The sequence below is a fragment of the Heliconius melpomene genome, chromosome 5, assembly GCF_056956725.1.
Source record: "Heliconius melpomene rosina isolate 202511_hmr_F chromosome 5, ASM5695672v1, whole genome shotgun sequence".
Lineage (NCBI taxonomy): Eukaryota > Metazoa > Arthropoda > Insecta > Lepidoptera > Nymphalidae > Heliconius > Heliconius melpomene.
The window spans coordinates 9,750,039-9,767,500 of record NC_140393.1 but is presented as its reverse complement, the minus strand read 5'-3'; the positions used below and the strand labels follow the sequence as shown (position 1 = coordinate 9,767,500).

The window sequence follows — 17,462 nt, the reverse complement described above, 5'->3', positions numbered from 1 at the left end:
TGGTATGTCAGTCGAAATCATTGGGATGCGGGGCATCAAAACATCTTCTCCTTTATAATTTCCATTCAATATGGTTGTTTCTATTACGTTATTCATTATTTTGTTTATTGCTCACCGTGTGCCGTTACAAAGTTTCAGTTGGTTAATATTTCGCAACATTATAACTACACATCCAAGCTTTAATTGAAGGCTGTGAGGCGGCATTCCTGGTAAATCAAGTGATTTTCAAAATTCCGGTGGATAGTTCACGACATCATCTTCATTAGTTGCCGTATCAACTGATTAATATGTCCTCATTTCGCCAGGAATGACATTTTGAATATTGAAATATAATTCAATTACATCTGTGTTTGGCAGCCAGTAAAGCTCTTTCGCTCAACCAATCATGGAATGAATAAATTTCAGCAACATTTGGAAACACTTTATGAATGAGTTCATTTTTTGATTACGTTAACTGATAAAAACTATCAGGAAAGGTGATGCAGCCAGTCAGCGCACCTATAGGAAGGATTCCATTACCAATATCAATGAGTTGTTTACAGAATATGTCTCCACATTGATCATTTTGCAACATGACACGCATATTCTTGCTTAAATGTAATACCTTGACATGTTTCCACAATCTGGAGGACTTTAAACATGAATTCAGTTCATCAGCTTGCATTGAATGTGGAACCACTGGTAATCCTCCTCCTTATAATAAAATCATTGCGCCACCAAATTGATTGGCAAACTGAGTTTTTACAATAACCTTACAATATTGGCAAACTGAGTTCCTAGGTCCAATAGCAACACAGCTATAGGCACTGCTGGCATTAATTGATATATCGTAACAAAAAGCAGCTCGATTCAAATTTGCACTATTATCAGTCAACTAACGTGCTCACATTCATTGCAATCTTGACATTCTGGGCAGTACGATTAGATTCTTCTGCCACTTCTGCTATCCACCGCCTTATAGAAGGCATATTAGTAAGTCACAAATACACAACACTTTATTAATTTTATAAAATTTGTGGCTTTTAGATTTAGTGATATAGACGCACAAAGAGATGTTTGAATTTCAAGTGACATTTTACCATAGAAATATTGACAAATAATGACATTAATAGACTGAGATCCCAGGGCTCCCAGACCTACATCATTTTAGCAAAGCTGAAATTTTGAGGATTCAAAAAAAAAAATATTTATTCAAATCAACTTAAATGTTACAAATTGCCTCTTGAGTGAAGAGGAGTGCGTTGGTAGCCGTACTAGTATAAACTGTGTCACAGCCACCAGCGTCTTTGCCCCTTTACAATTTTTATGACGTTTTAGACATTTGAAGCATTAATTATCAGTTAAATATTATAAATATAAAGTGCATAAACATAAAGTGGAAAACAAGAAACACTATATAATCTTTCAAAATCGTCAAAACAAAAAAAGAAAAACTAACTAGACTTATAAAATTATTAATCAATGAACAAAGCGTAATTATCACGTCGAGCGTAACATCGAGTATGTGTGAGTATGTGTATGTGTGAGTATGTGTATGTGTGAGTATCTGTATGTGTGAGTAGGTGTATGTGTGTGTCTGTGTATGCGTGCATGCGCGGGTATGTGCTTTTAGATATGTAAGTGTGTATTTATTTAGTTGAGAAGAAAATTCTCAGTTTCAATGTAGGACAGTTTGTGAATCCAAGTTCTAATTATTTTTTTACATTTAATAAAAGGTAGTGGATATATATATTTATGTTTGTTAATTTTATTATAAATGTGGCCGCTGATATTGTAAAAGTGCGTGCGAGCAGACCTCGTTCTGGAATACAAAGTTTCACAGACCCTGGACTTATTACGGTTGGAATTAGGCCTGAAAACAATACTTCTATGCTTGCGGAGTATTACCAACATTATGAAGAGCTTCCTGACTGATAGAACAGAGGTGTCACGGTAGAGTAGATCCGTACTGTAACGCCTAGGTTTCCATAGCATAACTTTCAGTATGGCTCTTTGTGCGCGTTCTAAGGAAAGTATTGTGTTTTTGCTGGCGCCCCCCCAAACAACGATGCAATAGCTTAGAAGACTTTGTACGAGAGCATAATATACTGTGAGTAGGATGTCAGAATCACATGAGTTTCTTAGTTTTTTAAATACCGGAATTATTTTACGTATGCGGTTGGATAAATTGTGAATATGAAGTGACCAGCTTAGACAGCAATCTATAGTAACTCCCAAATATTTAATGTTGAAGGCGCGAGAAAGATTAAGACAACTGCAGTCGTTTTGATGAGAGCAAGTATGCGCTTTGATAACAAAGTCAGATGTCGGTTGGGAGCTGAGTCGGTGAGAGAAAGCCACAAATTTAGTTTTATCAATGTTGATAGTCAAAAGGTTGTCATCATACCATTGTGTCACCAATCTGATAGCATCCTCGGCGTAATTTTTGGCCTCAATCCAATCTCTCCCATGTATTATTAACACAGTGTCGTCTGCATAAGCAATGATTTTACAGTTGGGCAGTGACATATTGCATAGGCTATTTACGTACAACAGGAATAGAGTGGGACCCAGAACGCTTCCCTGTGGGACTCCAAATGAAATACCTGCTTTGTCACTTACAAATTGATCAATTTTAACATACTGAGAGCGGTTAGTTAAATACGAGCGAAAGATATCTAGAACTATGCCACGTATACCAAAAGTTTCCATTTTGTTAAGCAAGATGGGTATAGAAACAGTGTCGAATGCCTTAGATAAATCAAGGAAAAGTCCGATAACTTTTGATTTATTGTCCAGGTGCTTAGCTATGGTTTCCGTAAGCAACAAAGTAGCATCTTCTGTGGATTTGTTTTTAATGAAACCAAATTGATTGGTAGCAAGGATATTATGGCGTTGTAGATAATGTGTTAATCTTTTATTTAATATTTTTTCTAAGATCTTTGAAAGGACTGGAAGAATCGATATCGGTCTATAGTTATTGACACTATTTCTATCACCTGATTTATAGATAGGATGAATCAGAGCTCTTTTAAAAATATCAGGAAAAACACCGCTTGAAAAGCATGTATTAAATATATGAGTAAGAGCAGGGATTATACTAACGCTAACCCTTTTAATTACCATTGTGTGAATGCCATCAATGCCAGGAGCAGAATCTTCTTTTAGATTAGAGATGATAGCCTTGATCTCTTCATTATCGGTGTCATAAAGTACCATGGAGTCATTTGAAATATAAGAATGGGGATTTTTGATAGCATTTTCTGGACTTAGTTTATGAGAACATTTAGTGAGTATGGCGTTGGCATATGTCGCCCCAATTTCAGCAAAATGATTATTAACAATGTTGACAGAGACATGAGGGTCACTATGTAGATCTAGTAAGACCGCAGGAGAAGGTGCGGTCGGCTTAAAATAAGTAATTTTATTAATTGTGTTCCATGTACCTTTCGGATTATTTTTATATCTCAAAAATTCATTTTTCTCATAAGCAATCTTTACTTTCTTTATCAAGTTAGTACAAAAGTTACGATATCTGGTGTAAGTAATTCTTAGTATCGCATTGGTCGGGTCACGTTTACTCTTTTGATGCAGTCTGTCACGGTGTCTAATACATCGTACTAGTCCCGGAGTCAACCATGGCTTGATTGGACGTTTTCGATGTGGGACTTTAATTAATCTTGAGTGAGCAGTTATAGCTTCAGAAATTATATTAGTCAGGAGTGAAGCGGCTGTATTGGCATCAGTAGAGTTAAGCACACATGTATAATCAATCTCAGAAAGAGATTGAAATAATGACGGATAGTCTATTCTAGAGATAGTAATTTTAGACCTATCATATTTTATGTTACATAATAAGCACAAAACCAACGGCGCATGATCAGTCACATATGAATCAAGAATATACGTAGCTGCGTGTCTGTTAGTTCGTAACATTACATGATCAATGCAATTTTCGTTACGAGTCGGAAAATTGTGAGCGCTTAAAAAACCGTGGAAAGCCATCATGTCCAAATATGTACCACTATTTAAGTCGGAACTGTTTGGAGCGATATTAATATTCATATCACCAATTACAGCTACAGATTTGACGTGCTTAAGGGATGAAAGACATAAATCAAGGCTATCACAAAATTTACTAATATTACTGCTAGCTGGTGATCGGTAGACTGCCACTATAGCATATTCATTATTATATTGCAGAATAAGAGAACTAGCATCGGATAGTGCGAACTTAGTAATTGAATGCTTTATTAGTGATTTGATGTAGATTATAACACCATCGTTTTGGTTCTGATAATCCGAACAATAGGAAGTGTATCCTTCAATACAAGGTGGATTTGTTGTATTAGAAAGCCAACATTCAGTAAGAATCAGTACATCAAACCTGATACAAATTCTCTCGAGGAGAACAGCAAATGCATCGAAGTTACAAGATACACTACGTATGTTGGTATGCATTACAGTTAGAGAAGTCTGAGATATATTAATATGATTACCCAGGTCTTCTGGAGAACACACCATGGCATCAGACACTTGAGCAGTATCTATGTCATTAGTTATATCATTTAAGGGCAACATTATAACCAGATGGTCCATTGGGGCATTTCTTTAGTAAATACGAGTTTAACCTTTTTTGATAACTTGTATTTGGATGCAGTGTATTCTGATAGAGAGAGTATAGATGAGGTATGTGTGATTGTATGTGTAGCAGTATGGTAAATTGAAGAGTAATGAGAGAGAGTGATAAAAACACACTATTGTAAAATGGATAATTACAATAAGTAAAACACAAAACAGTCATGTATAAACCGAAAGAAATTACAAATATAAACTGACTAAGCCTTAAAAAATAATAAAAATATTGTGAAAATACAAAATTATGGCAAAACATAATAAACACGGCAGCTAAAGCTAGTCACAGCCTAGACGAGGAGAGGAGGCGAGCCAGATCGTTTTCAGTGTCGATTCTGTAAGACTGACCGCCTTCAGTCCTACGGAGAAAAACTTTTCCATGAGCTATCCAGCAAAACTTGTAGCCGTTGTTGATGCTAAACTCACGTGCCAAATGAAAAGTTCTTTTTGCTTTTTGGGTTAAACACTCGCTAATATAGACAGGCTTGCGTTCTCCACTTAGGTTAAGATGTGAAGTATTCAACTTATTTGTATTATGATTACGATTATAAGTTTTTACGGAAGCTAAAATTCTCTCTTTTAGAGGAACAGAAGAAAAATCGGCTATTATGGTCTTGTTGCCACCCTTCGTTTGATTCAGTCGAAATACATCACGTATTTGATTATCGTCTATGTTAACACTAGAAACGGCCCCAATATTTTTCACTAAAGCGAGAAGGTCATTTTTTGTTTCTTTGTCCTGGACAGGAACATTTCTAATTTCGACGCTGGTATGCTTTTGTGATCTTTCGAGGTTCTCTAGCTTCATCTCCAAGGTCTGTATATAGGCTAGGTGTGACTTATTATCAGTTTCTAATTTAGTCATTTTCTCCCTCATCTCCTCATACTGTTTAGACATAAAATCCATGGATTTTATTATGTCATTGTTTTGACTCTGTATGTCCTTAATCGTAACTTGTATGAGATTTTGTTGATTTTTAAACGTCTCGAAGGATTTTTTTATTTCTAGCATGAAAGCAGATGTTTCATCATCATGTTGACGCTGACGGGCCCTTGGTCTGATAGTGACATTACTTACATCTTCATTGTCAGTATCCGTGATTGGTGAGCTAAGATTTACATGCGTACTTTGCAGAGTAAGTTTATCTTTTGAGTTTGGAGAATTCCTTTTAGGTGGCATCTTGGTAAAATCGCAATCAAATAAAACTATATATCAAAATTAAATAAATTATTTAGTATCCTCTCAGAGACAAAGTCAAATCGGTCCAACGCAATGTCACATCTACTAAGTTAATCACTGACGCTAAGCGTATGAGACGTCACTGGAAGCTCACGCACGACGCTATAGCCTTTATGCGTAAGGCCGAACCGTGTAAGTTGCTTGCACTAGCCGCAGCATGACTCGTGGATTTGTCAGCGGTTGAAAAAAGTTGTTTGCACTTTGAATTATAAAATCACTGTTTTACGAAGTTTATTCGGTTTAATAAAGACACAAAATCACTTCACCGTTGATTATAAAGCACTCCACGTAATTTATATGGCAATAGATACTTTTTTACAACGAATTATAATATTTTTAACGAGACGACACAAAGAAGTCGTGTTACAAGTTTTACGCTCGGGGCAAAGATAGTCTAATATGTAGTTAAGACTGTATGCTTACTCTCTAACTTAAAAAACCTTCAGAGATAGCACTGCAACAAACTTAAAGCACACTTCCAGTTGCGTTAAAGTAGAAAGTCTCGATTTTTTTTTTCATTTATTTATGTACCACACAAGACAGAAAGTACAAAAAACTTATGACAACAGAAAAAATGTGTACAATGGATATCTTATCTCTAATAGAGATCTCTACCAGAAACCCTTGAATGTAGGAGATGTTTAAAGAAATGATTTTAATATTATGTTAATAATAATAATAAACCTACATACAAATATACATAATATTAATCAATATTACTTACAAACATATAAATATATACAATGACATAAAAGAGTTGAAACAGAAAAAGAAAATTAATAAAGACAAAGACAAAGCGACTACTAAAGATTCTAATTGAGATTAAGAAAATGTTGTTTTAATTTGATTTTAAAAGTATTTAGAGATGGATTGCCCGACAGTATAGTGTTAGGTAGTGAGTTCCATAAGCGCATATATTTCACATTCCTTCACGTGGACCTTTACTTCTGCCAGACATCCTAAAGGTTCTTTAAAATTGGGACAAATTAAACCTAAATTAAACTACATCTAAAATTTTAAATATATTATTTACGGACTATTGCAAGACCTTTCATAAGCAACCAGATCAATCCGATGGCGTCATTATTTTCCCAGAAAGAGATATAGCGTTATCTTTCGCTACCTCTGAAAGAATCCCATTTTCATGTTAGTGAGTAAGCATACTGTCTTAACTACGTGTAAGACTAATAGTCCTCAAAATTTCAGCTTTGCTAAAATGACGTCGGTGTGGCGGCTTTGGGATCTTGGACTATAATATTTATACGACACTAACGTCACTCAATTGTTTTGCCTTCCAGGAATCCAGCTACTAACTACATTTAAACTTTATAGTAGGGTATTAAAGTCCAAATTGACTTTTAAGTATTAATACGGATCTTTTATATGGGAATAAAAGAAAGTTAGAAAGAAAGAAAGAAAAGTTGTTTTTAGACAATTTTGGAATTTTTTTTAAGTTTTCTCTCCGTTAAAACCATCCTCGTACTTCAAAGAATATTATAAAAAAAGAATTAGCGAAATCGGTTCAGCTGCTCTCGAGATTTGCCCTTAGCAACACATTCATGTCGTATATTTTTTTGATATTATAAAATTACTTTTGCCTCGTTCCAGAGTGAGGTAATGAAAATATTAAATATTTTTCAATTTTTCGAGTAGGAATCGAACCCAGAACCTGTCGCGTTTATGCATGTTTGAGCCACTGCGCCACAACGGGCCTCAAAATTATAAGAATGTAACCTTTTTTTTTTCTGTGATACACATATACGTTACCATCTTATGGACTTTTTTTATTTTTTTATATAAATTGTATATATTTACTTAATTAAATTTAAATTTCTATCATTTGGTGTTGAACCATCTCAAATAATAATTATGGTATTAAAAAACGTCAAAACAAATGTTTATTACGTAGAATAATTTATTTTTAGACGACTGACGAATTATGTTATAGGGTTTAGCTGGGTAACTGGGGTTCCACATTGGATCCAATTTTTTTTTATGTCAACAGAAAATGCTCATCACACTGAATAACTTTTCCTAAAGCGTTGTATTGATATCTCTTATAGATTAGGCGGGCTGCTAGGGTTTCACATCAGGTATTCGGACCATCAAAATAAATTATAGCCTATATGTAGGTGAAGACTAATAGCTTTGCAACAAAAGAAGTTTCATTTAAATCCGTTCAGTAGTTTTTGCGTTAAAGAGTCACAACAGACAGACAGACAATAATTCCAATAATCATATTTTTACCTTCTATTAGTTGTATTAAGTGCACCTGAAGTGCTTTTTTTAGTTTATATTCAATGTACAGATTTTACCCCCTTTACAGTTTTATTATATATATATAGATATATAGATATATATAGATTATACATTTTTGGGAACTCGACGTTTTAGTATGAACTAATTGTATCTTGTCCTCTAGTGTGGTGGGTTTGAGTCTTCAAAGATTTTATGAGTGGGTCTCAAGCGGTGAAAAGTTTCCAAGTCTTTTCTGTTGAAATGAGAACGGTTTTGTCCTTCGCCTCGCCGATCACTACCACACTATCGCTAGCGATGATTTGGGGTTTATCACACCGGATGCATTGGATGGGTTTATCCGTTGTATTCTCACAAACAGCTGATTTCGACACTGCAGAGCATTTTCCCAATTCCCGTAATAAAAAAAAGTGTAAATAGTTTAAGGAGTTTAAATCAAAAAGATATTCTAAAAAATCTTTTCGAAGAAACATGAATTATTTATCTTTCTATAAAGTTCTCCGAAACTTCAACTTTTTTCTTTCACAAGACTAACTAAAATTAACAGCAACATGATATTTAAAAGTTTATTATATCAAAGTTCTCAGTTAGACAGTTAACGCGCGATGGGGCGGTGCGGCGTAGTCAAAGGAAGCACGTGTGTACTCTACTCAATGAATGGATAGAGTTTTTTCCTTATTGCTACGAAATTTTTAAACATTTATTTTTTTGAAATAAATAAGTTTGTTTTTCTGCTCTGTTCAATTAGTCAAAAATTGTGCAGAAAGTGGAGAACGGAGTGTTTTATCTGGTTCTCTGCGTATCTGCGGTATTCAGCGTGAAGCAAAAAAAAAATAGTAGGTACGAGGACAAGACAACTAAATTAATAGGTACATAAATCATTTAAAATATTAAAAATGTTTTGAATTTGTTCTCAAAAAATCCATTTATACCTTCCGAAGATTGCCTTTACCGAGCTAAAAAAAACTTCGATTCGGCGAAGTGTTTTTCCAAGATTCGACACCCTTTCGAGGGAATGATTATGTTTAATTTTTATACGGTGGTGGTGGTGCTTATACGTAACTCTCTCTCTCTTTTAATATCTTCATTTTCATGATGGAACGGAAAGTTGGGGAAGGAGGATCTTAACTATAGATTCTCTCTGCCCATCCTGCTATAGCTTCACGCTGTATCCCACACATAACAGGATACGCAGAAAAACCCTGGGAACCTAGTCTTACAACACTCCGTTCTCATTAAGACAACATCGTGTGTTGTGGATGCCAGACACGGCGCAGGGGCACAATTGCGACACTATAAATCCGACAGGTTGTGAATTCGATTCCCGCTCGGGGGAATGAAATATTTACTATTTTCATTTCTTCGGTCTGGTGTCGCGGTAAAGCGTGGCCGTTAGTACCACCACTTAATACGCAGTGCCTCCAAAAGCGGGGAACCTATCCTGCTATAAACGGGATAAAGCGTGAAGAAAATAAAAACAATCTAGGAATAGTACCCCGGACTTTATAAGCCCTATCTATACAAACCACACACGACCAATAAGACTTTATGGTAGAAACATAACATAAATACAGATTTTTTGCACCGACCAGTCAAAAGTACTTTGAAATTCGACTATGAATGCGGGGGCGAGTTTGCAGACTGAATTGAAAGTGAGGCAATTAGGGGATTAAACCAAATACTTAATGTTTATATCCATACTATTTACTTATTCATTTATCTACACTAATATTTTAAAGCTGATGTGTTTGTTTGGCTTATCGCGTTAATCTCAGGAACAACTGATATGAATTTAAAATTTCAACATGCTTCTCTCAAAAACTACTAGTTTTTATTTGATATTCAGTTTATTAAGGAAGGCTGTATCAGATCACATAATTTTTTTAAGACGATTTGTGAAGCTAAAAGACTATGTTGAGATTATATACAACGTAGACCTTCCGGTGTCCATTTTCTGCCCAATTTCGAGACAGCGAGTTAGATGGTGAACTCAGTGCCGTGCTTTGTTTTAAAGTAAGTGAAGGGTCCTGTCGTTGTTCCATCGTCCTTGATCATCACAACAGAACGAAAACCTACCATTATAAAATTGGCCAAGGAGTAGCTTAAACAAGAAAAAATGTAAAAAATGAAAATTATAGGTAGAAAAAATCATCATCAAGTACTGTTCACCATATTTCCCCTCTCTTTCTCCCGCTACCCCTACCAAAACCCCAAAATAAATAAAAAATAACCAAACAATAAAGCAATAAAAGTAACCATCGCATTGGTTAGCAGATATGGTTACATAAATCAGCTCAGTCCATCTGTCCGTCACACGCTCGCGTAAACCTCTTAACCCTATTAATATAACGTAGTGTCGCGACAGCTGCAATATAGTTCGAGTTTGGATGACTACATCTCGTTGTAATTGAGATATTTTGTGGCTTTATGAGTAGGTATATAAGAATTTAGTGTCAACACTCTCTGAATTATTTTTAATCGTTTTTTTTCAAGTTCTCGCTATAATTCAAGTTACCAAGGTACCATGCTCGGTAGGTCGAGAGAATCTAGTGTTAAAAACTTTCTTTCTCCATTTTCCTTTGGTGTTTTTGAGATATTGCGTGCCACGGACTTACATATACTTACCTTCTCATGATGTCAATATATGTACATACCGATTACTTTTTTTAGCTTCACGCAGTACCACGCACATAGCTGGGTCGGTAATAAACCTGGGAACCTAGAGTTATTAAGACACTACTTTCCCATTAAAACACTTCCGCTCTCCGGTCTTCGAACCCACAACCTTCGTGTTTACAGTAATATTCTTACTAATTACTTAAATTTGGTAAAATACCATAGCTATATATATCTACAGCCAGTCTATACAATTGTTAACTAGATTGACATACAACTGGCAGCCGGCGTGTCCGGAGACCGACGCGTGTGATATTAACGCAAATTACGAGGATACAGACCCTCTAAAATTATATGAACTGCGCTAATTTGACGGGATTTCTGTTTATTCGACGTAAACTATGGTTTGGTCATTATAACTGCTGTATACACCTATTTAGTAATATTCTCAGCTCTCTGTTTTTAACCAACTCTTAAAAATAAGAAGTTATCAGTTTGATATGTTCGCATTGTATAATGTTTGTTTTGTTGTCTAATTATTTTATAGCATGATAAACAGAGTAACCTTCGAACCTAGAATCAGACAGTCAGTTCCCATTAAGACACTTCCGTTCCCCAATTTCTGCTGAATTCTTAAGGCATTGCGTGTTGTGTACCCCCCCCCCCCCCCCCCCATGTCACGTCAGGTGTAAATAAAAAGTATTTAAACATTTTTTCATTACCATTACCAACAAGCAAAATTAGTTTTTCTCCAACAAAAACCTATTAGCCTGACCACATAAGTACATTCGTTTCATTATTTTCTTTAATTTTACAACGTGTTAGTTTTAGCTCGTTTTTCCCGTAATGTTGCGAGTAATGCCCCTGTGGCCAGAACGGGACGCAAACAAACTAAAAAATAATATAACTTTTTACAGGTTAAATGCTACGAGTTACGACTATCTCTTACATAAAAATGTGCTTTAATTCGCAATAACTGGCGCAGTTATTGAGTGAGGTAGCGGTGGTTGCGATGGTTGTGAGTTTGATTTCCACTCAGAGGAAAGAATTATTTTCATTTTCTTTCTTTGGCTAAAATAAAAAGCAGCGTTGAATTTTCTACTGAACACAAGGACTCGGAGTCAGAAGGAAAGGGAAGAATAGAGTGAGTTGCTACTAGGTCACCAAGACTAGGACACTCTCTGTCTACCCTACTGAATACACTGCGAAACTATAAAAATAACCTACCTATTCTTTAGTATTTTCTTGTACTAGATTTTAAAAAAAAGCTATGTATAATATTCCTCAAGCTAAGAATTCTAACTAATAAAAATAATAACACTCTCAAAATGTCGTATAAGCAGCAGAAAAGTGTAGAGTGTCCTAACACCAGGTTCCATCAACCTATACTTATAAGCAAGAGACTCGAAGCCAATTTTCAAATGTCGAATAATTCTCGAAAATCTTCATTTCCAAGCGTTTCCATAGTAAAACTCCAAAATTTCTATTTTTATGATACCGTCGTCGTCGCGATACATTTGACCGTGTTACCTACAACGTTCCTCCCGTGTGACAGCACCCGATTGCCTGCAGTACTGCGAGCTGTGAATATCAAACTAATTGATAAGTTCAATTGAAAATTTATATTAAAAAAAAATTATTCAATATGTTTACCCGGTATCCCGCATATAGTAGGGTAAATAGAGAGAACTTAGTGTTAAGACACTCCGTTCTCCACTTTTTTTTGCATGGTGAGTGGCAAACTCAACACCGCATTTTGTCGTGTCACCAGAGCAAGGATATAAAAATAATTTAGTCATCTGAGTGGGAATCAAACCCACAACCGTCAAATTTACAGTCAGGCTGCGCCACTGCGCCACAACAGTCTCTAAATAGAGTATAAACATATTTTGATTATTTATTTGAGCATAAATATTCCAAAACTAGCAATGTTTATGAGTCTTTAGGTTTTGCATTCAAACACATTCTTTACGAACGAATAAAACGCCACATCCAAAAATTCGTAGATTGCAACAACAATGCAGTGGTTAAAAGTAATCGAGTGCGGCGCGCCGTTACGAGGGCCCCGGAGTTTACCTTAACTTGTGTAGCGCCGTGCCTCGTGTGCCTCGTGTGCCTCGTGTGCCCGCTAGGTGCAGTTATTGATATTACAGCCCTTGGATAAGTGTTTGATAAGTTCTTGTTAATTTATTTGGATATAACAACCCTGGAATTTTTGTAATAGCTGTGGATTTTCAACCACCATAAGGGATTCAGTGTCTAGACACAGTTCTATTCATAGCTATATCATTTAGCGGAAACAATCAGGATATGAATAACAATTAATTCACCAATTGAAAATCGAACCCAGAAACGTCGTATTTACAGTCAAGTCAGACTTGCCACTGTGCCACGACGGTCTCAACTAAACCTTTTTAAGCCTCTTAAGAATTGTTCCTTGTATTACTTCATAGATACAGCAAATTTCTATGATCTTGACTAAAAATAAGGACAACTATATGCATAACTGATTGTTCGTATATATTACACATCCTTATATAAACATGCTAGCGGCCCTCTCGCGTTTTCACCCGCGTGAACTATATTATTATTAATTTCTGTCTCCATGGTTACGTCCTAGTGACGTTTATGCAAAATTTGAGACTCCTAGCATTTGTAGCAACGAAGTTTCATACAAACTTTCAACCCCAAAAACAACCCCTTAGAAGTCGAATATTGCAAATTCCCGTCTTAGCGAGCACCTACGTCCTATAAGTTACTCCTATGCAAAATTTGAGATTCCTAGCACTTGTAGTTTCTGAGATTTCGTGATGAGTGAGTGACCTTTTGATTTTATATATATAGATTATTGCAAATAACACTATATCGTTACGAAAGCGAAGGAATGAAAATATATCTAACTTCCTCAACTAGGCATCGAATCCACAACGTGTCGCCAGCTTGTGCTACGACTGGTCTCATACATACTCGTACATACACATACATTTAAAAAAATCAAAATCGTTCTGCAATATGTCGTACAGACCATGTGATATGGCTTTAGATTTATCGCTGCTACGACAACAAAAAACAAGCGACGACCGCCTGTAAAATACGTCAAAGTATCAACAGTTGAATTTACAATCCTATTTTTTTCTGTATTCTAATATTTTCAAATCGAACGACGCGATACAGCGTTAAAGCTGCAAGTGCAATTGTTATTTTTAAGAGTATGTACTCGTAGGTAATTTATTTTATTTAGTTAACTTTAATGAGTTTTTTTATTGGTGTAATCTAGGAAGCTAAATCGATGATATGAGATTTTTTTATTATATTTAATTTCACTGAAATTCTCACTTTATTAAAAATATTTAAGTAATAACAATAATTAAATCTTCATCCAGAACAAGTACTTAAAGTAATGGTAATGTTAACGTTGTGAATATCCACCATTTAATATTCGTAACTATCATTATTTTCTAACTTCTACATATAGCAGGGTGAACATAAAGTGAACTTTATGTTAGGACACTCTGTTCCCCAGTTTCCCCTCATTTTTTTGATTAGTGAAACTCAAAATCGCTCTTTGTCTTGTTACCAGACCTACGAAATGAAAATAATTCATTTAATGAGAATCGAATCCACAACTGTCATGTCACAAAATCCCTACATTCCTAAATAATAAAAAATCCCAAAACACAATATTTCACTACTACTTCCCTCAACACACAATATTACAAATACGAAAAACCGAAATAAAGGATACAATACAAAATGATAAATCCTAAAGCCAGGTCACCCCCAAAAGGACTCCTCTTCAGAGTCGTCAGCGGGTACTTGTGGGTTGATTATAGAACAAATTCACAGAAATAAATAGTCCCAAGATCATTATAATAAAGGAGGTAGATTTTAACAGCGTTTACGCGTAATAACACGGTTATAAATACCGTGGAGCTACTCAGGTAGCCCTCGACTGCTATCGGGATGGAGTATGTAGTGCATGTCATGAGCGAAAGCGTTTCGTCTGTGTAGCTTTTAATTTTAAAAGATTTATGCTTAGTGTATCTTTTCTATTTTCTTTTCACTTAGTTCTCCACATTCTAACCATTTGTATATATTGTGTTGATTATTGCCACCCCACTCACAAGTTTCTTAAATTAGTATTATCTGCAACGCTGCATCCCGCACATGGCAGGGTAACCAAAAGCTTTTCCATTAAGAACCTCCTCAACCGTTTCCCACGTTCTGTCGAATTCAATAAAAATGAAAATGATGGGCAACATCTTGTAATCGAACTTACAACCTTTCGCGTTTACAGTTGCATGCTTGTGTCTGCGCCACGAATATAAGAATCAAACCACGAATATTACCCAACTACAATACTTACAAGAAACTAGATATAAAAATAAAAAATCTATGAATATTATACTAAAATGTTACTAAGGCAATAGAAATTCCGTAGTTTAAATCATAATAACGTATAAATAGAGAATAAAAGTACGAAAAGAAATATTAAAACAAACTGATAACAATCGTCAGGTAAACAACATTATGTGCGTCACTCAGAACTGTTAAATTAATACAGCAGACATGATAAGAAACCTCGTTGATAATTTACTAATAAATCAAATACAAAATAAGAAAATAATAATAATTCGTATTTAGTGTTATTATGTCTTTTTATTGTTGTAACGTAACAACAAAAATGTTCTTTCTTTTTGATTTATAAACCAATAACCAAAAGAAAAGTGGCAAGGAGAAACCTTGGATGACCTTCGAGAACATATTATCGATGACACTGGAGGTCACATAAAGAGGATGATAACTCCTCGGAGGTCATACCTGTATGAAGAGGTTGATGACAATGGTCGAAGCGAAATAGATATGCACAGCAGCACTTGGCGCTCCGTTCTCTTGGGCTACTCTGCTAAGTATAAATGAAGATAAAGAGACAAATGTTTTTTAAAGTTTGGCAGGAAATGTTACTGGCACTGGTTTTATTTATGAAAGCGATATGGGAATTATTGAAGCTTAAAACAGCTGATATTGGAAATAATCATATTGTTGTTGTTTTTTAATCAATAACGTTTAAAATTATAAGCTATGATTTTTATTTGTAATTAAAAAATTCTATAATTATTCGAAAATTCCATCTATTTCATACAAATTCACGGGTATTATCTATTACCTTTAGTAGTTGTAAGCTTACACCTTAAACCCGAAACGCACCTTCCTGTCCCGAGTTCAAAACGATAATTCACCTCATAATTAGCACTCGTCGTATTCAACAAAAATGTCCACTTTTATTCCGTTCTCCACAAAATTATTCTTTATTTATAACCAACCGTTTTAATCTTAACTGGGATCTGTCTTGGGTCACGGCGTTTACGGTAGCGAAATTTGTTAAATTAGGGTAATTTTAAAAGGCCAAGTAAATTGCACAAAGGGTATGCAAAAATGTTTCCGTATTTCGTATTTATTTAGGACAATATGGTCATTTAAAGTAGAATAAGTTCTTTTTAATATTGTATGTTATACTTAATTAACTATAAAGTTTCTTACTCATATTTATTGTCAGATTAATGTTTCCAGCTTGCCTTAAGCTATGTAATATAAATCCTAATAGTAAAAGAGACCTAGTGTTAAGGCACTCCGTTCTTGTTCCAATCTTAATAGATTTTTTATTTAATTTGCAACATAACAAGTTTTATAATTTTTATTTAGTCCAATCTAAATATAATATTTTATTAAGTCATAACTTGATTGATGAACTCTGGAATAATATATCCATTCATAAAAGTCAATGTAATTAGTGAAATCGAATAATTCATTTGCTGACGTTACATCACTATCGGCAATGATGAATGATAAAATGTATAAAGTAGCTTAATTACAATAATACATATAACAATAAATGAAACACCAAATATTAAACAATTTCTTTATTTTTATTGAGTACATATTAAAAATAAACACAAACAAACACACACAATTATAATAAAATATTTGTAATTAAAAACTAAGGTTACCAAAAATGAAGTTTCCAGGAGCGTTGGGGTCTTCAGATGAGAAGAACTCTGCCCAGAGTTTCTGGAAGTCTTCGAGGTTCAGACTAGATTTTCCGTTTGCGAGTTTGTCAAAGGCCTTACCAGAATCCTCCTCTGGCAGACCGAAAGATGTGTGAACGGAGACAAATTCATTTTTGTCGATTGCACCGTCACCAGATGAATCTTGGATGTGGAAGATTGCTTTGCAGAAATATCCTTGCCAGTCGACGGGTGAAGAAGGGTCGTTTGAGAAACCCTCCCACATTGCAATCCATTCGTCGGCAGAAATTTCACCGTCTTTGTTTAGATCAGCCTTAAGCTGCATACCCTCCCAAATTTCAAGCATGGCTTTTTGGGCGATCTTGTACTTATCGTCTCCTTCAGACCAGCCCTTGGCTTTACCCATTCTTTCGACGGATAGCTCAAAATCCTTCTTGGTAATAACGCCGCTGCCATCAGCGTCGAAGAAGATTTTGAACAGGTACATAAGTTTCTTCTTTCTAAAATCAGAAACCATTTTGACAGACTTTTGTAGGTACTTACTGCCTGTAATCGTTTGTGGCACTATTTATAGTATTCGAGGATTGCGATTATTGATATCTAATTGTAATCAACTAAGCACATTGATACACGTCAGTATATCGTCGCTGCAGTACAATAGTACCGATAGATATCAATTGAATGATGTATGTTTGTAAACTTATACATCT

The 17,462-nt window shown here is 35.1% G+C and overlaps 3 protein-coding genes across 3 annotated transcripts in view; all 3 read right to left on the bottom strand.

The window, feature by feature from the left end:
- LOC146539291 (uncharacterized) overlaps positions 1–4,560 on the bottom strand; it is a 13,841-nt gene extending 9,281 nt beyond the window's left edge. Inside the window, exon 1 of the mRNA XM_085185976.1 lies at positions 1,839–4,560. Coding sequence (XP_085042102.1) covers positions 1,839–4,560 — 2,722 coding nt within the window. The remainder of the gene's footprint in view (positions 1–1,838) is intronic.
- Positions 4,561–4,897: 337 nt separating this feature from the next.
- LOC146539290 (uncharacterized) lies at positions 4,898–5,794 on the bottom strand. Its single transcript, XM_085185975.1, has one exon. The coding sequence runs from the start codon at positions 5,792–5,794 to the stop codon at positions 4,898–4,900; it is 897 nt and encodes a 298-aa protein (XP_085042101.1).
- Positions 5,795–16,632: 10,838 nt separating this feature from the next.
- Positions 16,633–17,386, bottom strand: LOC146539289 (calexcitin-2-like). Its single transcript, XM_085185925.1, has one exon. It carries the CDS (start codon positions 17,267–17,269, stop codon positions 16,718–16,720), a length of 552 nt encoding a protein of 183 aa, XP_085042051.1. The 5' UTR covers positions 17,270–17,386; the 3' UTR covers positions 16,633–16,717.
- Between the last annotated feature and the right edge of the window lie 76 nt (positions 17,387–17,462).

Coding starts and splice junctions, on each gene's coding strand:
- LOC146539290 (XM_085185975.1), bottom strand. CDS start 5,794: ATGCCACCTAAAAGGAATTCTCCAAACTCAAAAGATAAACTTACTCTG.
- LOC146539289 (XM_085185925.1), bottom strand. CDS start 17,269: ATGGTTTCTGATTTTAGAAAGAAGAAACTTATGTACCTGTTCAAAATC.